Source organism: Delphinus delphis, chromosome 7, assembly GCF_949987515.2.
Source record: "Delphinus delphis chromosome 7, mDelDel1.2, whole genome shotgun sequence".
NCBI lineage: Eukaryota > Metazoa > Chordata > Mammalia > Artiodactyla > Delphinidae > Delphinus > Delphinus delphis.
Genome location: NC_082689.1, coordinates 94,762,204 through 94,784,146, shown reverse-complemented (window position 1 = coordinate 94,784,146; position 21,943 = coordinate 94,762,204). Strand labels below are relative to the sequence as shown.

Sequence of the window (21,943 nt, the reverse complement as noted above, 5' to 3'; positions counted from 1 at the left end):
TGAAACGTAAGGGCACAGGGCTTGTTCGGTCTTGATTTGGTCAGAATTCTAAACTACAGCGTCTACAAGGGAATGGCTCTAGACCGTGAATCAGAAAGTGGAATTTTGCTCTGAGAGATGGAGTTATAATGAATTACTATGGGTTATAATGAATTCGGGGAACGGATTTCAGACTTTAAGGGCTGACCTAGGAAATTCTTTGAAGCAGTGATCTTTACCAACATCGGGAATCGGGCTTGGTGACAGAGCTCTGCGGTCTTCCCCATCAACACGGACGGACGAGCTAGAAAAATCCTTTGTGTCAGTTGTGGTGACATTTGCTAACACTTACCTCTGCTCTCTGTGTCTCGCACAGATTTGCTTGCATCTTTTGAGAAAGGCAGCTGAGGGGCAGTAAGAAAACCACTGTCTGATTCGGAATAAAACTAGGTTAGCGGAGGCCGGTTGTGTGTTTTGAAATCAGGCAGTAGGGCGAGATCTCCCACCTGACTCGCAAAGGCCTCTGGGGTGCCTTACAGGACCAGGCACTGGACTAGGCCCTTTGCAAATGAAAACCCTGCAAGGTAGACATTTTATAGACGAGGAAGCTGCGTCTCCATTTCTGTAATTTCCCGAAGGGAGGGGGCTCAGGGGCAGTTCACGTCAGTGCTGAGTTTGGAATCTGGTTCTTGCTGCCACACCAGACGCCCCCTCCATCCATGCAAGACACTTGGTGTTCAGCTCTGACCCTCTTGAGTGATTCCCAAGCAGGCTTCTGAGAGAGGATTGCAGAGGCTGACGCCTTTCACGGCTGAGAGGCTGCCTTCTGAGTGGAGAATTCAGAACATACTAGATGCCACGTTCTTGGTGATGGGTAATAACCTCATTAGGGTAGGAACGAGACTTTGTGGTACGAGGAGAGAAAGGAGCGGCCAGCTGAAAGTCACTCATCTCGTTCATTTCGTCATGTTTCTCATGCTTGCTGTCAGTGAAGTGGTGAAGTGGTCATTGCGGGCTGAGAAGGACGCTCCAGTGAATAGTCAAGACCTTGGGTTCTTCAGAGAGATTCCCAGAGCAGTGATGCCTGTATTTTCCAAGGACAGGACCAGCAGGCATCTTTCTTGACCAAGGAGTCATAAGGACTTTTTCCAGCAAGTATCAAGCACTTGACTTGCAGGATCTGAATTCCTTCCTTCAGGGACTTTGAATCTTAACAGGGAGCAAACCTTGACGCTAGAATGTGTATACGTATCAAGAGTTCCAGATGATGGGGGTGCCTTCCAAAGGAACAGCCGTGTGGCTCTGTCCTTCATCCAGGACGATCAACGATCCCGCTTTGCCTGGGTTTCCCAGGATGGGGGACTTCCAGTGCTAATACCAGGGTGGAGTTGGTCACCCCACCTTCAACAGTCTTTGTGGTCCTGGGCGGGTCACTTAGACTTTCTGGATCCTGGGGTCTGCATCTCTCTTTCTAGACGGCTTTTAAATGCCTTTCCAGTTTCTTAGGATTGGCAGTTAGGTATGACTAATTCACAAGCCTGTGTTGGGGAGAGCACGCGGGCTAGAAGCTAGAGCTCTGAAGCCTTTGAGAGTGATGATAAGAAATTAGTATCTGGTTGAGAACAATACCGGCTACTGTTCAGAAAGTTGAGTATGGTTAGGCAGTTAGGATAAAGTAACAGATACCTGTAATGAGGTGGGCTGAGCAGGTGCACAAGACTGTAAACTCCTTTGAACTTGGGCCCACCTGGAACTTAAAAGAACAGCAACAACAAAACGAAATTAGTGCAGACATTGATAAATACAGAGATTTGTCCCAAGACTCTGGGCTTTTCTGGTTCTCTGGAAAGACTGAAAGATTCGGCCAACCCCAGACTGTCTACCCTCAAGCTGTCCCATGTCTGGAGCTGCAGAGTGGCTGCTGCCTCTAGATGGGTTCCCTCACCTACCACCCTCACCCCTCAGACTTGCTTTTCCCCCATTTTTCTCTCTGCGCACTTCAATTATGTGTCTGATAAGGTGGACACGTTAGCTCAATAGCGCTTAGAATTTGAGGGCACGCTTAACGTTGCATTGGTTTCCTCGCCTCACCCAGGCCAACTGAGTCATCGTCTTGGGGAGGGTGGTGGGCTGACATTTGTGTTTAAACAGTCTCCCCCGGTGATTCTGATGCACAGTGAGGGTTGAGAACCAGTGCCTCCGGGTTGAGAACCTTGATCCTGGGGTAGGTTTTGGTGGGGAGAAGCACCATGGGGCAGAGGAAATGAGGAAACAGTTCACCTGCCCCATTGGTTGGGGCTGTCACAATGTGAGCGCAATGTGAACTGAGCTCACTGGAAAAAAATCAGGGAACGTTTTTCAAAGCAAACATCCCGATGGCGTGTTCACGGCACGTTTTGCCAAGGTATTAATAAACTCTCCCCAGGTCCTGCTGCACTGCTGCAGGCATTTAAATCATTATAATAATGACCATAGTATTTTGCACAGTGATTATAAAAGTATTTTTTAATGAGCTTATAAATCCAGCAGTCGTGAGAGGCAAGTGACATAAATTTAGTATATTCCTTCGAGGCAAGGGATAAAATGGAGGGGGCACAGTTAAAATGAACTTCGGTGGTTTTCCGTTCTGCATAATGGCTTCATTCATGTATAATTCCCTCACTGTAAATCAGTTTCTGTCATCTGATGCCAACCTGCCCCTCCCTCTCCTGCCAGGATCGCATTCTAGGCTATGAGATTGTTCATCCTGAATTATCAAAACATTTGAGTAGCTGGTCAATAGAAGTCTGTTCTCATTTGAATCTTAAAATGGAAGGGACTTAGATACCCCCTATTTCTGCGGCTTCCTTTTAAGGACAGACAGAAACAAATTGAGATGTTAAGAGACTCATTCAAAACTGTCCCGAGTCCTGGAACTCTGTGCCTCAGGGTCCCCTCCCTCTGGTTTACAGCTACCCTCCCCAGGTCCCCAGAACTGCAGAGAAACTGGGTATCTCTCTTGCTGTGTACCCTTCCTCAAGCTTGCAGCTTGCAGTCAGTAGCTTCCAGAACTTCTGTTCATCCTTTATCCCCCGATGCCTAGCCTGGAGCCTGGCATTAGTTGGAGCTTAAGAAATGAGGGGAAATGAAGGGAAGAGACCCAGTTTACATCACAGGGTCTCTGAAACCTCTGGGGGGCTTCTCTCCATCTCCTGAGCCTCTGGGGCCCCCTGGTGTGGTGCCCTGGAGAGAGCCCTGAGTTCGCGTGTTCTGCACGGCTGTGTGGGAGGGTTGGTGGAGAAGGCACTTGTCTCTAAGGGCAGGGACCATCTCTTGAACCTTCGGTGTCTTCTCCACAACGTGTGGACCCACAGAGGGCACACCGCGTGCTCCTTCTGTGCACGTCTGCCTGACGGAGGTGTTAGTAATCTGCCATTTTCCTCCCGATAGCCTCTGCAGTGTAAGGTATGCGTGTGTTTTTACGCCCTTGCTATATATCTGGATGCCCAGCTCTAATATTTGGAATTACTTTGCTGATTACATAAATTTTAGTTGTGCCCCCTCATAACCTTTGAAATGAAGTCTCCACCGTGAGGCTACACACTCAACCCGTTCAGGGTTCCCTCCCTGTCGTAAAGGCCAAGACCCCTCGTAGCAGAGATGCTTTGCTGGGTGGGAGTGGTGTGGGGATAGGAGTGAGTGTTTGCAGGATCACCTGGGAAGTTGTTTTCTTTTCTAATCCCCAAATTGAAGCCCAACTAGGATGACTAAAGCAAACTTAGGGAAGGAGGATGAGGGAGGGCTCTGCTCAGGGCTAAATGTTTTGAACATTTTCCAGATGATTATTATATATCTCCCCAGCTCCTCATTTGAAAAGAGCTGCCTTACAGGGTTTCCTTGAAATTGGGGGAAAACCCTAACACTCGGTGGAAAGCAGCTGATAATTTATTAAGTGCTTATTGTCGTGGGCCAAGCAAGTGATTTAATCCCTTTGGTTTTTTGCAGACTCACTCCATTTATTCATCAGTGAGATACCTTCGAGGTGTGAGGCTCTCTGATAGATGCTGAGGCATCCGAGAACCATGGTTAAGCCTGATGGCCGGGGTCTTCAACAGCTCTGCCACCTGGTAGCTGTGTGGCCTTCATTGCTCGGTCGTTCATACCTCAGTTTCCCCGCTCTAAATGGGGACCTCATCAGCCGAGAGGATGTGTGTTAACAGTGATAACGGCCAGCTCTTACTGCAGTGAGGATGAGGACAGCCCTGCCTTCAGAGAGTGGGTAGTTGGGTAGCAACCAGGGTCCAGCAGGGAAGCACCGTGGTCAGCACATGTGACATTTGACCCCGTCTGTGCTTTCCACATCTCACCATACAGTCTTCCCTCCCTCTGCACCCCCCATCCATGCCTCATTTATCTATAAATGAGGAGCTCAGCTATATGAATTTATCGAGAAATATCCCTGAATTCTGTATTACATCTTGTTACTGAGTGAGGTGGTGCAGTGTCATTGTTGTGAAGATCAGTTCTGGTCAGAATCGTAGAGTGATGCTCCCAGGCCCTCCTGAGAGGCTGCTGGCACTTATACCAAATGGCCCTAAACTGTGGTCCTTTTCTGCTGTTAGTTTGTGTGCTGTCATCTTCATTCACACCCTCCTGACCTCTAAAATTCCTAATCTCTCACCACTAGAGTAGAACCAAAGGTCACCAGGAGAAACCAAATGACTAGACTTGTTACATCGATATGCTTGGCTTTGTGCAAACAACTTAGGACACAGTCTGAGAGTTCTTGAGGAGAGACTGTTGTATCCTTCTGACCTACCCTCTGTCTCCCTTTTCTACTTTTAAGGATCCTTTGATTACAGTGAGCCCACCGGGATAAGCCAGGATCATCTCCCTATTTTAAGGTCATCTGATTAGCAACCTTAATTCTATCGATACCATAATCCCCCTTTGCCATGTAATGTAACAGGTTCTGGGGATGAGAATGTGGACATATTTGGAGGACCATTATTCTATGTGCTATAGTTTTGTTGCTTTTTGTTTAACTAATTACCTACAATATGTTTCAAAAAGGATTAAAATATGTAATACAGGAAGATAAAAATACATTTAAAATTAAGGTGAGGGCTTCCCTGGTGGCGCCGTGGTTGAGAGTCCGCCTGCCGATGCAGGGGACACGGGTTCGTGCCCTGGTCCGGGAAGATCCCACATGCTGCGGAGCGGCTGGGCCCGTGAGCCACAACTACTGAGCCTGTGCGTCTGGAGCCTGTGCTCCGCAACGGGAGAGGCCATGACAGTGAGAGGCCTGCGTACCGCCAAAAAAAAAAAAAAAAAAAATTAAGGGGAAACAGGGAGAAAATAAGAGGACATTTAGAGTCAGGAATGAGGTTTAAACACAAAATAGACACCAATTTACTTCCTGGAAGTGAACTGTGATTTGGCTTTGAGCTTTTCCTAGCCACTCTCTTGAAGGGGGAAGCAATGTCAGTTATATTTTACTGTGTCATTGAGTAAGATCCGACCAGTTGTTTAGATGCCCAGATGATACTAAGATGAAAGAGAACTTTCTTCTCTAGGTCCTTCTGAATACAAGAAGAAGAATGAGAAAAACCTTTGTCAGGTTTACAGTAAACCCAGAGATATGTTTTATCTAGCCATTTCCTTTCTTACTTTTCTTTTTTTTTTTTGGTCGTACGCAGGCCTCTCACTGTTGTGGCCTCTCCCGTCGCGGAGCACAGGCTCCGGACGCGCAGGCTCAGCGGCCATGGCTCTCGGGCCCAGTCGCTCCACGGCATGTGGGATCTTCCCAGACCGGGGCACGAACCCGTGTCCCCTGCATCGGCAGGTGGACTCTCAGCCACTGCACCACCAGGGAAGCCCTGGCCATTTACTTTTTACTGCCTTCTATTTTAGGTCAAATGTATACATTGCTTTGAAGATTTTGGAAATGTCTAGAGCAGCAGTTGCCATGTGATGGTTCTCATGCCCTGGGGGTTCTTGAGGGTGTCCTAGGCTTTCATTCTGAATGCTGGTGATGTCCTTTTCACCATTTCTATTTTTCAAAGTCATTAAATAAAATAGATATTTACATATATGATCTCCGATCCCACTTTAAGATGGAAGAGTTTGAAAGCCTGCCAGCATTTATCAAGAGCTTGCATTGTGGTTAGTAGTTCTGTACCAGCAACCCAGGAAGTTTTTGGAAATGCTATGTTATAAAAATATGTATATCCCCAACAGACTGTTGGTTACAGGCACGATGCATTAGGAACACTCAGGGCAAAGTATAAATTATTGAGCATTTTACTGATAATTCTGCCGATTTTCCTCCAGATTATCTTCCCTTCTAGCCACAAGTTGGAGTCATCGGATCAGAAATCTTTTGGCATATCTTACAGTATTTTTTAAAAAATCAATATTTAGAGAAAATATTTTGACTGTGATAGTCATTTTGTCTTTTAATTTATTAGAATTAAAGACTCATACACCTGGAATTTGTTATTTGTGGAGAAGTGCTTTCAAATAGCTGCCGGAAACCACCTGTCTTATCCTGATACTTAGCAACAAAACATGGAAAACTTAGAAAATAAACTTATGGGGGATTGGAGATGCCAGTTAATCACACCCTTCCTCCCTTCTGGGTTCTGAAGTAGAGAGAATAGTAGAAGCCAGATGAAGATTACAGAACCAGCTTTATTAGAGCAAAGCTGAGTTGGAAGATGGGTCTTGGGTGCAAGACTTCTGATCCATCCTAGATAGAAATCTACACAGCTGCCCTGGTGATTGCCAGGAAGCCTTGGGTGGACTCAGCTGGGTAGGGAAGCCCCGCCTCTTTAACTCCTGCGGGCAGGGAAAGGGGGAGTGCACCTCCTGAGGGCAGGAAGCCCAGCAGTCATGCCCCGCCTCCCCGCGCCACAGCTGAGATGCTGTCCTTCCTCCCCAAGAAGACCTGTGAACACTGATGAAAGAGCAGTAATAGTCTCCTCTGTGGTTCTTCCTGGGAAATGGAGCACACGTTCTGCATGAAAATGTGTCCAGAGGAAGTAAAGAGTCCTCCCTTTATAAACCATTCGATTTGTTGTTTTCAAATTCAGATACAAGAAATCCAAACATTGGGCTGTTTCCTGTCTAGTTTTGATGCTGGGGCCGGTAATTAGATTGCTCTCTGGTTTTGAATAGACGTTGGGTCCCCACGCAAAATGTATACTAATAAGACTGTAATTGTGAAATTGATTTTGTTGACCAGTCATACTTTTTTCTTACATAATTAGATGCTGTGTGTTACACGCTAAATGGGTAAAAGGTAATTTGTCATTAATCATTTTGCACATGAACAAAGATGTTATCAAAATGAACTTCATAAACTAATATCTTGTTTCAAAAATGAAATAGGAGTTAAAGGATTAGAAAGTTCCTATGGTATGTGTGCCTATGCGTATGTGTGTGAGAGAAAGAAAGACTGTTAAAGGAGCTTGTTTGTTACAAAAGGTTGGGCAAAGTCGATCAAGAACAGTAGATGGATTAAGTCATCCTTCAAATAGTTTCTTTCAGAAAGAACTTAAGTCATCTTTCAAAAATAGTTTCTTTCAGCAAAGCTTTGAAAGGCTTTCAGTGGCCATAAAGTCAGTTAGTTATATGCCCTGGAAGATATCAGAATTAGAGGCATTTCTAGAAACTTAAATATTGGTTCACATCATCTTAGGCAAAATTAAGGCCCTGATAAAGGATGCTTACCTGAGTTGAAGGCTGTTTCACTTTGAAGTCATGTAGGACAATAGTCAGGATCCTTAAGCAGGTTTTCTAAACTGCGCACTTGAGCAATTAAAAGACAACAAAAGCCCAATAACCCCCTGCTGATATCTGACTTTGAGCAGCACAGAGTATATGATGGGTAGCTGCATAGAGTGATTCGTTGTATAGAGTTATTTGCTATATCGGAGTTAAAGTTGGAAGACATGGATCCACACTGTGTCTTGGATTTTAGCAAAATGGATCAAAATCCTGCAGTTAGAAAGCATGGCCAGTTGTCTTATAAGCACTCCTAATTCACAATGATAAAACCCTGCCATCTGCAGAGGTCATTCTCATCTCAGCGGTATGCATCTTAACAGTAACTCAAAGAATGTCTGTAAGACAGCCGGTCTTCCTGACGTGTCTCCAGTTTATTCAGAAGTAATACCAAATCATTAAGTTCTTTGCACATTATGAAAAGGAGAAGAATTGTGCCACATTCTCCATCACCCCCCCCCCCCACTGGAAAGTAGTGTCCGATTGGCCCTCATTCTTAGTATCCTGGATGAGATAAAAAACAATGTGTCTGGGCTTCCCTGGTGGCGCAGTGGTTGAGAGTCCGCATGTCGATGCAGGGGACGCGGGTTCGTGTCCCGGTCCGGGAAGATCCCACATGCCACGGAGCGGCTGGGCCCCGTCCGTGGGCCATGGCCGCTGAGCCTGCGCATCCGGAGCCTGTGCTCTGCAACGGGAGAGGCCACAACAGTGAGAGGACCGCGTACTGCAAAAAAAAAAAAAAAAAAAAACCAATGTGTCTCTAAACTTTAATGTGCAAACAAATACCTGAGGATCACATTCTAAATACCAGTTCTGATTCGGTTGGTCTGGGATTGGGCCTGAGATTTCTAACAGTCCACCAGCTCATCTCAGTTCTGCTGGTCAGGCCTGCAGGCCAGGTTTTTTTTTTTTTTTTTTTTTTTTTTTTGCAGTACGCGGCCTCTCACTGTTGTGGCCTCTCCCGTTGCGGAGCGCAGGCTCAGCGGTCATGGCTCAGGGACCCAGCTGCTCTGCAGCATATGCGATCTTCCTGGACCGGGGCAGGAACCCGCGTTCCCTGCATCGGCAGGCGGACTCTCAACCACTGCGTCACCAGGGAAGCCCCTCGCAGGCCAGGTTTTGAGTAGCAAGGTTATAGAGGTGCTGGTTACTAGATGCATTGGTACACATTGAGGCCTCAGATAATCTCTCATCTTTGGAGCCAAATGCCAAGGAGAGGTTAATAAAAACCCTAACAGTCCAACAAGTCCTTCCATGGTGTAGAGGTCTAACAGGGCTCTGTAGTGGGCTAGCTCTTCCTGAAAGACTGCCTCCTTGGGCAGGGCTTCGTGGGCATTCATCTGAGAAGACCAGCGCATGATTCTTTGAGGAGAAAACCAGAGTGCCTTGCATGTAGGTTGTCTAATAAGCCAGTTCGACTGCATTTGTCCAGAGTAGAGAGTTTATCATTTTAAATAGTGGGCTAGACCATGTTTTGGATCCCACTAGATGGGACCCATAGACATGATAGCAAAGACATCTTTCCAAGAATGTAATAGTTACCATGTTTGCCTGTGTATTAAATAAAAATACCCCGGCTTGGGCCGCACCTCAGACCAAGTTAATCAGAATCTTGAGGTGTGAGACCTGGCAGCTGTTTTTTTTTTTTTTTTTTTTTTTTTAAAAAAAGGAGCCCCGGTGATTCTTAAGTGTATCACGGTTGGGAGGCCTGGATTTCGGCAATCCTTAACTCTGAGGGCAGGGAACTCTCCTGAGGTGCTCCATTTTAGCTTTGACCTTCATTTATAAATTCAGGGACAAGTAAGCATCTGGTGGTTGAGTTCTTCCCTAAGAAAATTCAGACTGGGGGCGTTTATGACCTAGGTTCTGCCAGAGCCTGGGCTTTGCATTCCAGGGGGATTTGCTATAACCCCGTTTTAGGAGTGATGGGAAATTCATTAAACCATTTACGTTTGATAAGCCTCTGAGTGGCCACTTTCGCTGATGGTGTGTGCATGTTCACGTGCGTGCACTCATCTTCTCACTCACCAGCTGGTTTTTATTTATTTATTTATTTATTGGCTGCGTGGGTCTTGTTGCTGCGTGCAGACTTTCTCTAGTTGGGGCGAGTGGGGGCTACTCTTCATTGTGGGGTGCGGGCTTCTCATTGCGGTGGCTTCTCTTGCGGAGCACGGGCTCTAAGCCCTCGGGCTTCAGTAGTTGTGGCTCGTGGGCTCTAGAGCGCAGGCTCAGTAGTTGTGGCGCACGGGCTTAGTTGCTCCGCGGCCTGTGGGATCTTTCCGGACCAGGGCTCGAACCCGTGTCCCCTGCATTGGCAGGCGCATTCCCAACCACTGCGCCACCAGGGAAGTCCCCGCCAGCTAGTTTTTAAAAACTTTAAACCTGCTGGTCTTTATCAAATCTCGTGCTTGAAAGGCTGTCCCGTTCCTGCAGACAGTGCACACTCTTGAGCCAGCCCCAGCGTGTGCTGCTCTCCAGGTGGAGGAGTGGGGTCCTGGGGTGATTGACTTGTAGGGTTCGGGGAACACTTGTTGAATAATGAGCTTTATCTTCAGGGCATTGTCCTAGTTTTTGGAAGTAATTTTGCTGATTTTTGTGACTCTGGTTTTCTTGATTACTGGGGCCATCTGGGGCCTGTTGTCATTCGTGGGTGTTTTCTACGTATAAGGAGTTGCCGGAAGTCTGATCCTCAGAGGAAAAAACCCATAAAATTCCTTTGTGGCTTTACTGTCCTTTGGCTCTGAGTGGAAGCGAATCTTTGAGTTTTTCATCCAACATCAAGGAGACCTACCTAACGAATTTACACACCATGTGATCTTTTCACAGACCATTCCTTTTTTCTTCCTAGAGAGTCATCGTCGACCTGTCACAATGTGTGTTCATGGTTTCCTGGGCTGGAAGCCAGATGACAATCCTTTTCTATTTAAGACTGTCTGACGTAGCATCATCCACCTTTTGTCTTCTCAAAGCCTTCTTCCCTGTACCTTGATTTGTAGACTAGGATCTTTGTGGAGTGGAGCGTCAATGACATATACTAATTAGTACATGGGGGCGTAGCCAGCCCAGGCATGAACTCCGTGGCAGGTGCCAGGATAGTGTTGGCACTGAGGGATGTGGAAGAAAATGAGACTCATGGTCAGTCAGCTTGGGGCAGCATCAGGAATCCGCCCTCCTCTCGTCTCTCTGTGGCCTCTAGTCTTAGCTCAGGGCTCTGAGCCTGCGCATCTTCGGGGCTGGTGACTGGCTCCTGAGTTTACTTGGTTTGCTTCTCCTTGCCCTGCGATCTAGTCCTATGGGCTGCCCTTCCCTGAGCCTCATCCTATGGGGCGGGTAAGGTGCTGCTGATGGGCTAAAGCACTGGTTATCAACCTGGGTGCTTTTATCCTTTAGGGAACATTTGACAATGTCAGGAGACATTTATGTTGTCACAGTTGGTGGTGGCGGGTTCTAATGGCCTGTGTCTCTAAAGGCGTGTAGTAGCTAGAGGACAGGGATGCTGCCTAACATCCTACAAGCACGCAGGACAGCCCCCTGTGACAAAGAATGCTCTGGCCTCAAACGTCAATTGTGCCAAGAATCGAGACACCTTGGATTAAATGGATTTATTTCATTTTTCAGGGACCCGTGCTTTTTTTTTTTTTTTTTTTTTTTTGGCGGTACGTGGCCCTCTCACTGTTGTGGGCTCTCCCGTTGCGGAGCACAGGCTCCGGACACGCAGGCTCAGAGGCCATGGCTCACGGGCCCAGCCGCTCCGCGGCATGTGGGATCTTCCCGGACCAGGGCACGAACCCATGTCCCCTGCATCTCAACCAGTGCGTCACCAGGGAAGCCCGACCCGTGCTTTTTGTTTTGGTTTAGTAGATGTTTTCAGAATTCTTAGCGTTGCTGTGGTTTCATTTTTTTGTTGTTGATGGGAAATTCTGTCAACTGTGAACAACCTGTGAGCCTGGTAAATGACACTTACAGAACACGGGAAGATTCTTATCCAGAAGTGACAGCTTCCTTCTCACTCCTTTGTCCACCTGCCAATAATGTGCACACCTCCTGCCTGAGAGGCAGAGTCAGAATACAGTTCATCCATGTGTGTTTCCAACTGTTTTCCCTGCCCCTCTGCTCCCCCTAGTGGACATGACCACAGGCACAGTGACCAGAGGACAGTTGGGAGGGAGGGGAGGGTGGGATGGAACAGAGGGGGCGGGAAGGAAGGCCTGTTCTGGATACAGAGTCATTAGCCTTATTACAGTGTTTGAAAATTTACTTAGCTGTTGATGCCAGTTATGGAGCCCTGAACTACACTTAGCAAGCAGTGTAGCTGCAAGGCCGATCCTGCTTCAGGTGGGCAGGGCTGGCTGTTTCCCTTCTCCGCCCACACCAAGAATGCAAGTGCAGCCTAATAAATGCAAACTGGGCGCAGGACTGTCTTGGTTTGATCCCTTCAAAGGTAAAAGGGATGAGCCGACGACCCAGCAATCCCACTACTGGGCATATACCCAGAGAAAACCATAATTCAAAAAGACACATGCACCCCAATGTTCATTGCAGCACTATTTACAATAGCCAGGACATGGAAGCAACCTAAATGCCCATCGACAGACGAATGGGTAAAGAAGATGTGGTACATATATACAATGGAATATTACTCGGCCATAAAAAGGAACGAAATTGGGTCATTTGTAGAGACGTGGATGGATCTAGAGACTGTCATACAGAGTGAAGTAAGTCAGAAAGGGAGAAATGAATATCGTATATTAACGCATATATGTGGAATCTACAGAAATGGTACAGATGAACCGGTTTGCAGGGCAGAAATTGAGACACAGATGGAGAGAACAAACGTATGGACACCAAGGGGGGAAAGTGGCAGGGGGTGGGATGGTGGTGGGATGAATTGGGAGATTGGGATTGACATGTATACACTGATGTGTATAAAATGGATGACTAATAAGAACCTGCTGTATAAAAAAAATAAATAAAATAGAATTCAAAAAATAAAAAAAAAATGAAGTAAAAGGGACGGGCCTTGGCATTCATCTGACCCAGGCATCAGCAGGCAGCCACCCCTCTCCCCCCGTCTCGAGAATAGCAAAGGTGTGTTGCTTTAGCGGGTGTCTTTTGGTTAGTGACTCAAGATAAGACTTGTTTAGCGGGTTCTAAGAAGAACACGCTGTTTTCACTTCAAATGTGTTTTTCCTGTTTATAAAGGCCCAGAATTTGTCAGAGAACCGAGTCAGGAAAGTGGAAGAGAAAGGGCCCGTCCGTCCGTGTTCCAGCAGTATCCCCACCACCGTTGGTTCCTGGGCTCCTTTGCCCCACAGATTGAGAGGAGAGCTCGTGGCTAGCACAGCTGTCAAGGACTCACACCTTATATTGGGGGCTGGCTTCAGTTTGGCGGTACCGAGCCGTCCAGGGAGTGAGCATCTAGCCTCGGAGCATCTTCCCAGGAATTTGGGCTTATTTTGGAAGAAAAGGCTGCTTTGCTTGTCCTTCCCTCCTGCTCAGTTTCTCCTTTTAAGTACAGAACACACCATATTTAGAGCCAGACTCCCACCCCAGCCTAGGCCATCTGCCTGCCTTGCACCAGTAATTCCGTGAATGTATGTTTTTCTTCCTTTCATCTGCTGATTCTCCCATCTCCTCGAGGTTGGGGGGACATCGCAGTAGACTCACAGTACCTTACTGTCACCAGACTGTGGTTTCTGGTTGGTGTTTCATATTGATACGTCTCTTCCATTTTGAGTTTCTGCAGACAGCTGAGAGACGCAGCTTGGTGTGGTGGAGACCAAATCGGATCAGGAAGCAGACCTTGAGTTATGGTTTGATTCTGACTCCAGTTGGAAACATAACGTTTTCGGGACCTCAGTGTCCTTCTCTGTGAATCAAGAGTTTGTGCTTGGTTATTGTGTTCCTAAGCAAGATCTCATGTAGTGTCCCAGTCTGCATGAAGGTACTTTATACATTTTAATTTATCCTACTTCCTTTTAAAGTCGATGACTAGGCCAGTGAGCTGCTCTGGTGAGCAGAGTCGGGAGTGGTGTGCACTCGTGTCAGGGTTAGCACACAGTTGATTTCTGTGCCGCATTTTGGTTGCAAGATAGTGGAAGTCCAGATTCACCCTGATAGCAGATGTTAATGGCTAGTATTTTTGTTTTAACACAGTTTTCCAAGCACTCTAACTTGCTCTTAATGTAAATTTGTACTGAGGCTGGAAAGAGAAGTAGTAGGAAATTGTTTCAGAGTTGAGTCATCAGCATTCTCTAAAGACTTTTATTGCTACTTATAATTAGGAGTGATCAGACACATGTCTTTGAAACTTACAGTTTAGGACTGACCCTCATCTAGCATTTAATCGGGGTCTCATAGTGTTTGCTGTTGTGCAGTTTTACATGAGTAGATATGTGGGCCTGAATTTTATAAAAAAATTAGCGAACAAGACCACTGCCAAGCATTAATTTTCCTGAGCAAATTACTGTAGGATTTCAAAGTTCAAACTCCACATACAGAGGTATGTGGAAGTTTTGTTGAAAATCTCTATAGTATAAGACTTTTTCTAACCAGTTGTTTTAAGAGAAGATACTTTAAACAACGGGGAGTTCATTCAGTTACCCCTCGTCACCCTTCTGATCTTTTCCTGTCACCATCTCGGATACCCAGTGATGAAACCAACAGTCTCCCCCAGAGTTCCCCTCAACTTGTTTCCCCTCTCATCCCTTGTCTTGGACATCATTTTGGTCCCACAGTCACTGCCCCTTCTAGAATTATCTTCTGAAGCTGTTTTTCCTCCCCCCCCCCATTAGTACCCATCTACCACCATATCCCCTTTAGTTTAACCCCATCTAGTCAAGGGCATAATGATCCTTCACTGCTATGCGACAGGTCTTAGGGTTAAAAACTCCCAAAAGGTGAGGTCAACTTACAGTCTCAGAGTGCCTGGCTTCTTTGTGCTTCACACCAGGAGGTGGCCCTGGAGGTCACTGCTCATTTGTGTTTCATCATCTCATCCCCGTCATCCTGTTATTTCATCTGGCAAACACATAATGACTATCCCCGGTGTGCAAGGCAGTCCCATTCCTGGCACTTCCTGTCTTTAGAGAGCTTACGGAGAAATGAAAGAAAAGATCATCCGACAGAGCAGTAGGTAAGCTCTTTAGAAAGAGTACGTACTGCTGGGAGTGCTCCAAGGAGGATGCGCCCTCCTCAGTCCAGGGAGCCAGGGGAGGTTTTAGGCAGGATGTGGGGTTCAGTTGTGAGACAGGGGCGGGGTTTCCAAGGCAACGTGGATGAACACAGCAGACTCAGGATTTCTTTCTTTTTTATAGTTTAACATATATTAATAGCAAACTTACAGGAACAGCACGGAAGACAGACAACATTAAAAATATGTACCTGCATGTAGGACACCTCAGTTAGAAAAGTATAGTGAATGGATGGAATCCACTGTATGATAAAAACACTACAAACACCATTTAGTTTCAGTCAATGAAAAATTTACCTGTTTTAAAAAAAATCCAAATGCTGGCACAGTCCAGAAAAATTTAACAGGTTTATTTATAATTGTTACAAGGTTGAACTGCTGAAACTTGTTCGCGGAAACATTTTGACTTGCATTAATGCTTCATGTCCCCGCATTGATATTAAAAATTCACACACACATGAAAATGGAAAAACTGCCGGTACCTGATTTCTGTCGCCCCCCGTTTTTCCACTTACAGTCATGTACTTAGGTATCTTTTGACCCCATGGGAAAAAAAAATCTAACGTTCAGAACTACCAATAGCAGGAAGAAGGGAATATATTTTTTTAAAGAATGAAATGTTTCCCGTCAGAGTGGATTCTTAAGCATGTTCTCCATGTAGGCGGCGCGCTAGCTGGATGTCTTTTGGCATAATTGTCGCACATTTGGCATGGATAGCTCCAGGTTGGTGTCTTCAAAAAGGCCAGCCAGAGAGGCCTCGCCTGCCTCCTGCAAAGCACCAAGAGCTGTGCTCTGGAAGCGCAGATCTGCTTTGAAGTCCTGAGCAACTTCCCGCCCCAGACGCTGGAAGGGGAGTTTGCGAATCAGCAGGGCCTGTAATGGTGAGGTTTCTTCACCCCTCCAGTAGAGGGCGCACTCTTGCGAGCAGCTTTCGTACCCAGTTGCTTCCTTGGTGTTTTACCACCGGTGGATTTGCGGGCAGTCGGCTCTGTAGGAGCCATGGTGTATAGAGACCTCCTCCCTTACCATCTTCTCCTTCGGCTGGAGCGGCGCTGGCGTTGGAGAGCGACCACCGCATGGCGGCGGCTGCGAACACAATTAGGATTTCTTGAATGTTGCTGCCGAGGATGAGGCGAGAGGTAGGCCCTGACAGCCACCATCTAAAGACAGGTGGGAAGATGCGGTGGTCCGTAGTAGGACAGCAGAGGTGTGTGAATGACAGTTCAAGCAGTGCTACCCATGGGAATGTGGGACCGGCAAGCTGTGTCGAGACTGTCCTGTGGGCAGTGAGGAGAAGATCACATCTCTCTGGTTGGGGCTGACATCGCTCCTGAAGGGATGGGCATTTCCAGCCTCATCCATCCTCTGACGACACAGGTCCTGATGTAAGAAGTGGTCCTCCAAGGATGGTGGGTGGGCCTCTGACGGAACTTCTTCACTGCTTCATCAGTCTGGCTTTGACCCCATTGGCATGGGGCTGTTTTTGAGAGCGTCCTCAAGTGGTTTGAGAAATTGGCATCCGGCAGGCAAAGCAGGTCTTGCCTCAGAGCGTGGCCCGGGAGGTTGATCCAGAGCTGGGAAGGACAGCTGTGTCTTGTAAATGGGGTGGCACATTTCTCTGTACTTTCCTTCTGGTGCTGGGCCTGTGGTCAGCCCTTAGTAAGGGCACAACCTTACCTTGGCTGTGCTGTGGGCAGTGGGGGAAGGGTGGCTCCTTGCTGGGGCCACAGCACGCCCCCTCTGGTATGGGTTGCTGTTCTGTTATTGTCCTGTTACTGTTGCAGTTAGGGATGTCTCCCTAATGATGATTTTGAAAAGTCTCTTTAAATTCTTTCTTTCTAGTAGGAATTGTAGAGATGGATTCCAATTTAATTCTGTGTGTGTGTGCTGATATAGATGCTGTTATTTCAAACTCTGGATTTCATCGGAGAAAGGAATATTTCTGGCAGTTCTGTAGTCACTTAAAATCTGGGCCCTCAATAGTCAGAACTGTGCTCTGAACTTAGAGATTTTCACTCCAAATTTTTATGTCTCTGAGCTGCAAAAATTTAACCACGACTGGGTTTCTGGACCATCCTTTTGCCCCTCAAATGCACCACCTGGGTGGTCCTGACTGTCCCCAAGGTCAAGGCAGAGAAGCACGCCACCTTGTACTGGGTCCTTGCTTAGTTCTTTTTTTTTTTTTGGTACGCGGGCCTCTCACTGTTGTGGCCTCTCCCGTTGCGGAGCATAGGCTCCGGACGTGCAGGCTCAGCGGCCATGGCTCACGGGCCCAGCTGCTCCGCGGCATGTGGGATCTTCCCAGACCGGGGCACGAACCCGTGTCCCCTGCATGGGCAGGCGGACCCTCAACCGCCGCGCCACCAGGGAAGCCCCTTGCTCAGTTCTTGAGCCTGGTCTTTCCTTTGCTTAAACTTTGCAGCCTTGAGGAGCTTCTTCAGGGGGGTTCATCGAGGAAGCGGAGCAGGGCTTCCTATCTGAAAGCTGACAGGTAATTCCTGTCTGCACGTGCGGCTGTCTCCTAAAATAGCAAAAGAAAATTACCAGAGACTGTCTTTCTTGGTACAGCACCTCGTTTACTTGCTCTGGGAAAATCCCTTCAGCCCTGGGGTGACATCGGGTAACCGGCGTGGGTTATCGAAAAGGAAGTGCAGACATTTCCTGGGGAACTAAGCACCGGTTAGAAGGGTGGATTCTAAAGCGTCAGCCACTTGAGGGTGGGAGTCCTGTCTCGTTCCCAGTTCAGTCCCCAGGGCCTGATGACAACAAGTGGGTCCTTGCTCAGTGTATCCTTGTAGAAGGAGTGGATGGCAGGTGCCTTTCATCTGGCCCACGTTAGAGGGGCTGAATGGAGTGCCACAGTGCCTGGGTGACAAGCTCATTCAGTCAACAGGTATTCTATTTGTGCCCCTTGGGTCACTCTCTGTCTCTGAAAACATAAGCGGGGGAGTCTCTTAAAGGATGTCATGGATCCTACACAGAAACTGGTAAAAAAAAAAAAAGCAAGGTAGACAGACAAGTGTTTTACAACTTCAGACTGGGGAGGAGCATCACAGTGGAGAGCGATGGACCAGAGGAACTTATGTGATAAAGGGGGTCCCAGAGGGAGCTCCCGCCGCATTGATTGCCAGTGCGGTGGTGTGGCATCGTGACGGCATCCGTCTGCCTGCATCCAGGCCTCTCAAACTGGAGTGGTCATCAAAATCACCTGGACGGGCTTCCCTGGTGGTGCAGTGGTTAAGAATCCGCCTGCCAGTGCAGGGGACATGGGTTCGAGCCCCGGTCCGGGAAGATCCCACATGCTGTAGAGCAACTAAGCCCGTGCGCCACAACTACTGAGCCTGTGCCCTAGAGCCCGCGAGCCACAACTACTGAGCCCGTGAGCCACAACTACTGAAGCCCGTTGCGCCTAGAGCCCGTGCTCCGCAACAAGAGAAGCCACCGCAATGAGAAGCCCGCGCACCGCAACGAAGAGCAGCCCCCACTCGCCGCAACTAGAGAAAGCCCGCGCGCAGCAACGAAGACCCAACGCAGCCAAAAAAACAACAACAAAAAATCGCCTGGATGGCTGATTGAAACATAGGATGCTGGACACCCCTCCCTGCCAGCGTTGCTGATTCAGTTGGTCTGGGTGGGGCCTGAGGACTGGCATCTCTCACAGATGCTCCTGCTGTTGCTGAGTTAGGGACCACACTTTGAGAACCACTGACCTAGAATTCAGCAGTTGGTAAACTTTTTCTGTTAAGGGCCGAGAGTGAATGTTCTAGGCTTTTGAGCTACATAAGATTTCAGTCACATAGTCTCTGTTGCTTTTCACAGCCCTTTAGGCATGTACAGACCATTCTTGGTCATAAAGAAACTGGGGAGGAAGGATGGCCTTGGAAGGCAGGGTGTGGTTTACTGACTCCTGGGCTGGCTTATCCCTAGATTATCCCTCCTCTGCCACATAGCTGGCTGACCTTTGCCAAGTTAATCTCCCTGTGTCACTGTTTTTTCATCTATAAAACAGACATGATAACATTAATAGTTCTTACCGTATAGGACTCTTTCAAGAATTCAATGAACTAAGGCACAAACAGCATCTATCACAGTGCCTGGGACGTAACTAGAATTTATTTATCATTTACTATCAGTAGAGGTACTACCAGGTACTGATGACTCTGTTGATAGGCGAGGAAAGGAGTGAGAGAGGAAGACCAGCACAGATCCGCTGCATCGCAGACGCTGAGAGCTAACTGTCCCAGGATCCTGTTGTCATTTCTTCTTAGGCTGCTTAGGAAGAAGAATCCTTTGATCTGAAACATAGGCACACTCTGAATACATCCTGGGTTAGTCCCTCGTAGGAGGTCATGCTCAGCCTTTGCTTAAAACGCGGTGCCATTTGTTGTCCAGCCTGTGCTGGTACCAGGTAGGATCTGGCTGCATTCGTATTGAAACGATGGCTTTTAACCTCGCATTTTGTCCCATGGTGTGAGTGAAAATGAGAACCACAAAAAAGCAGGCCACTGTGTGCCCCGCATTTCCTGTGCTCAAGTGTGCAAGTGAGGAGTGTGGTGCAGCTGTCACTCGTGGCAGCTAGCACGGAAAGACGGCTGGGTACCCCTGGCCCAGCCTCTCTGTGCTGGTGCCTAGGGCGAGGCCACCTGGTGGCCCCGAGGCATTCAGCTCAGCTGTGGACACTGCTACTGAAAGCTGGCCGTGCTTAAGTAATACGGGGGGCCCTCTCCCCTTTCCTCGTCTGATTACCCGCCAGGGGCGTCCACTTTCTGGCTCGCCTCTCCAGCTGCGGGCTCTTGTCCTTGCTAGAGCACATAATGATGACTTTGTAAGTTCAAGTTTCAGAGGCACAGAAGTGCTGGGTGGTGATGAGACTCCACCCTCCACTTGGGTTTTTGCTGACATTCAGTGAAATATCCTTCCATCTCCTCCCCACCTTGCAGAACAAGCTTCCTGTTTTGAACTTGGTCCAGACTGGAACAGCCCTGCTACACCTGTGAACACGTGCAGACACACATTTCCCTCCTCCGTATTTGTACAGCTTTTCATCACCCAGCCAGATTTCCCCTCTCCATTTACAGATCCCGAATCATAACATAGGATAGGGAACTGGCAGATTAAGAAAAAAGGAAGTTCACATTTTAGAGCTATTTGGGTGAAAACAAGGCTCTGGTTTATTTCACTGTGTTTTGCCACAAGACTCTGCTAACTTTCCCCCTTCTTCACAGCAGGATGGAAACGAGGAAAGGAAATCAGCTGAGGCAGGAGCCCGAGTGAGACCGAGAAACCCACAAGCCCAGCCTACACCATGAACTTGTGTCTCCTTTCCACACTGTAAGAGCCCGGGGCAGGTGAAGTTGCCAGAGAGCAATGGCTCTCTTTACTCCGTGGAAGCTGTCCTCTCAAAAGCTGGGCTTTTTCCTCGTGACTTTTGGCTTTATTTGGGGTATGATGCTCTTGCATTTTACCATCCAGCAGAGAACTCAGCCCGAGAGCAGCTCCATGCTTCGGGAACAGATCCTGGACCTCAGCAAGAGGTACATCAAGGCGCTGGCAGAAGAAAACAGAAATGTGGTGGATGGGCCCTACGCGGGGGTCATGACAGCTTACGGTAAGCACCACACTGCCGGGGCTCCTCCGTCGAGTGTGGCTTTGCCTCCAAGGGACCCCAGAGGCTCTCAGACTTGGTCATGGATTGAGTATATCCCTCGCCGCTACCTTCATGGCGATAAACTGCCCACAGAGGGACACTTTTAGCAAGTTAAAGCTACGCCCTTTGGGAGATTCTGACCTCTTGTGCACGCTGACACTTAGCGCCAGGGGCCGTGGGGCTTCCTAGTTGGCGCTCTGTTGGTTGTATTTGCAGCTGCCTCCTCGTCCCTGGACACATTGCTGGACTGCATGATCTCATCTGGGGGGATGATCAGGGAATGTAGAAAAATCTTCTCATTATCGTTCCCTAAACAAACCTTAATTAGGACTGGTGGGCGTGAGGTAAGGAGGGTGGGGAAGAATGTCCTACGGACGCCAAGAAACTCAGAGCCGAACGTGTGCCTCCCCCTGGCCAGTATGCAGGGACATCAGGGCTTACGTGCTGACTGATAGTTTTAACCTTTGGCTTCCTTAGAGTTTACCGCTGTTGTGTCTTGCTCTGGTCTCTGGTTGCCCTCGCTTTGAAAGAAATCTTTCTGTACTCGTTGCTTTTTTTGTCAGGTGCTTGAAATCCGTTTTGAAATGACGTTGAGTGAAAAAAAATACACATATGGAGTATTACTTATTTTTCTTTCAGCAAAAGTTAGGCTTAATATAGAAAAGTTGGAAGCTGTAGACAAGCAAAAAAAAAAATCAAGAAGAAAAAGGAAAATCACATATAAATCTACTACTGTAGAAAGTAATCACAATTAACATTTCAGTGTATATCTTTCTGAAATATGTGTATACACACACTATATATATATACACATAAACATATGTATATATATGTTTGTGTAAATAAAATATTTACAAAAACATACACACACAAATACAAAACGAAAGTTGCAAATGAAATTTAGATCAGACTGTATTTTGGAGAATCCAAGTCCCAGCCCTCCTGTGGTCACCGAGTATTGTAGTGGACTTAATCCACAGAAGATGACCTTGGTTACTGGGCAGTGACAGTTCTGGTCATTGAAGGGAGACTTCAGTGGCCTCACGGTTTGAGATCTGAGGTATACTGTAAATCAGATAGAGGAGTGGGGTTGGGCAAGGTGGGAAAGCTCGATGTTCTACTTTGTGACCCATTCAAGGTCTTTGAAGTATGTAGAGGTCAAATAAAATGGTAGCCACAGGTTGAAGCTTGAGTTTAAACATAGGAGATCATGCTCAATGTTACATATACATTTTTTCTTTTCTAAAGGATCCAGGAAACTCGGTTATTTTAAAATTATATATATAATTAGTTAATTTAATTTTATAAATATATAGATATAAAAATTATATACATATATATTTGTTGGTAAGGAGGAA

General features: G+C 47.3%; 1 protein-coding gene and 1 pseudogene across 2 annotated transcripts in view; one reads left to right on the top strand and one right to left on the bottom strand.

Moving 5' to 3' along the window:
* The window catches only part of MGAT5 (alpha-1,6-mannosylglycoprotein 6-beta-N-acetylglucosaminyltransferase), a 357,666-nt gene that overhangs the window by 116,549 nt on the left and 219,174 nt on the right, over positions 1 to 21,943 (top strand). Inside the window, exon 3 of one of the 2 annotated variants that reach the window (XM_060016916.1) lies at positions 20,167 to 20,546. In XM_060016916.1, coding sequence (XP_059872899.1) covers positions 20,306 to 20,546 — 241 coding nt within the window. In that variant the 5' untranslated portion in view covers positions 20,167 to 20,305. Of the gene's footprint in view, positions 1 to 20,163; positions 20,547 to 21,943 lie in introns of both variants that reach the window. The other variant, XM_060016915.1, reaches the window with a different exon arrangement.
* LOC132428193 (histone H3.3-like) lies at positions 15,579 to 15,939 on the bottom strand (annotated as a pseudogene).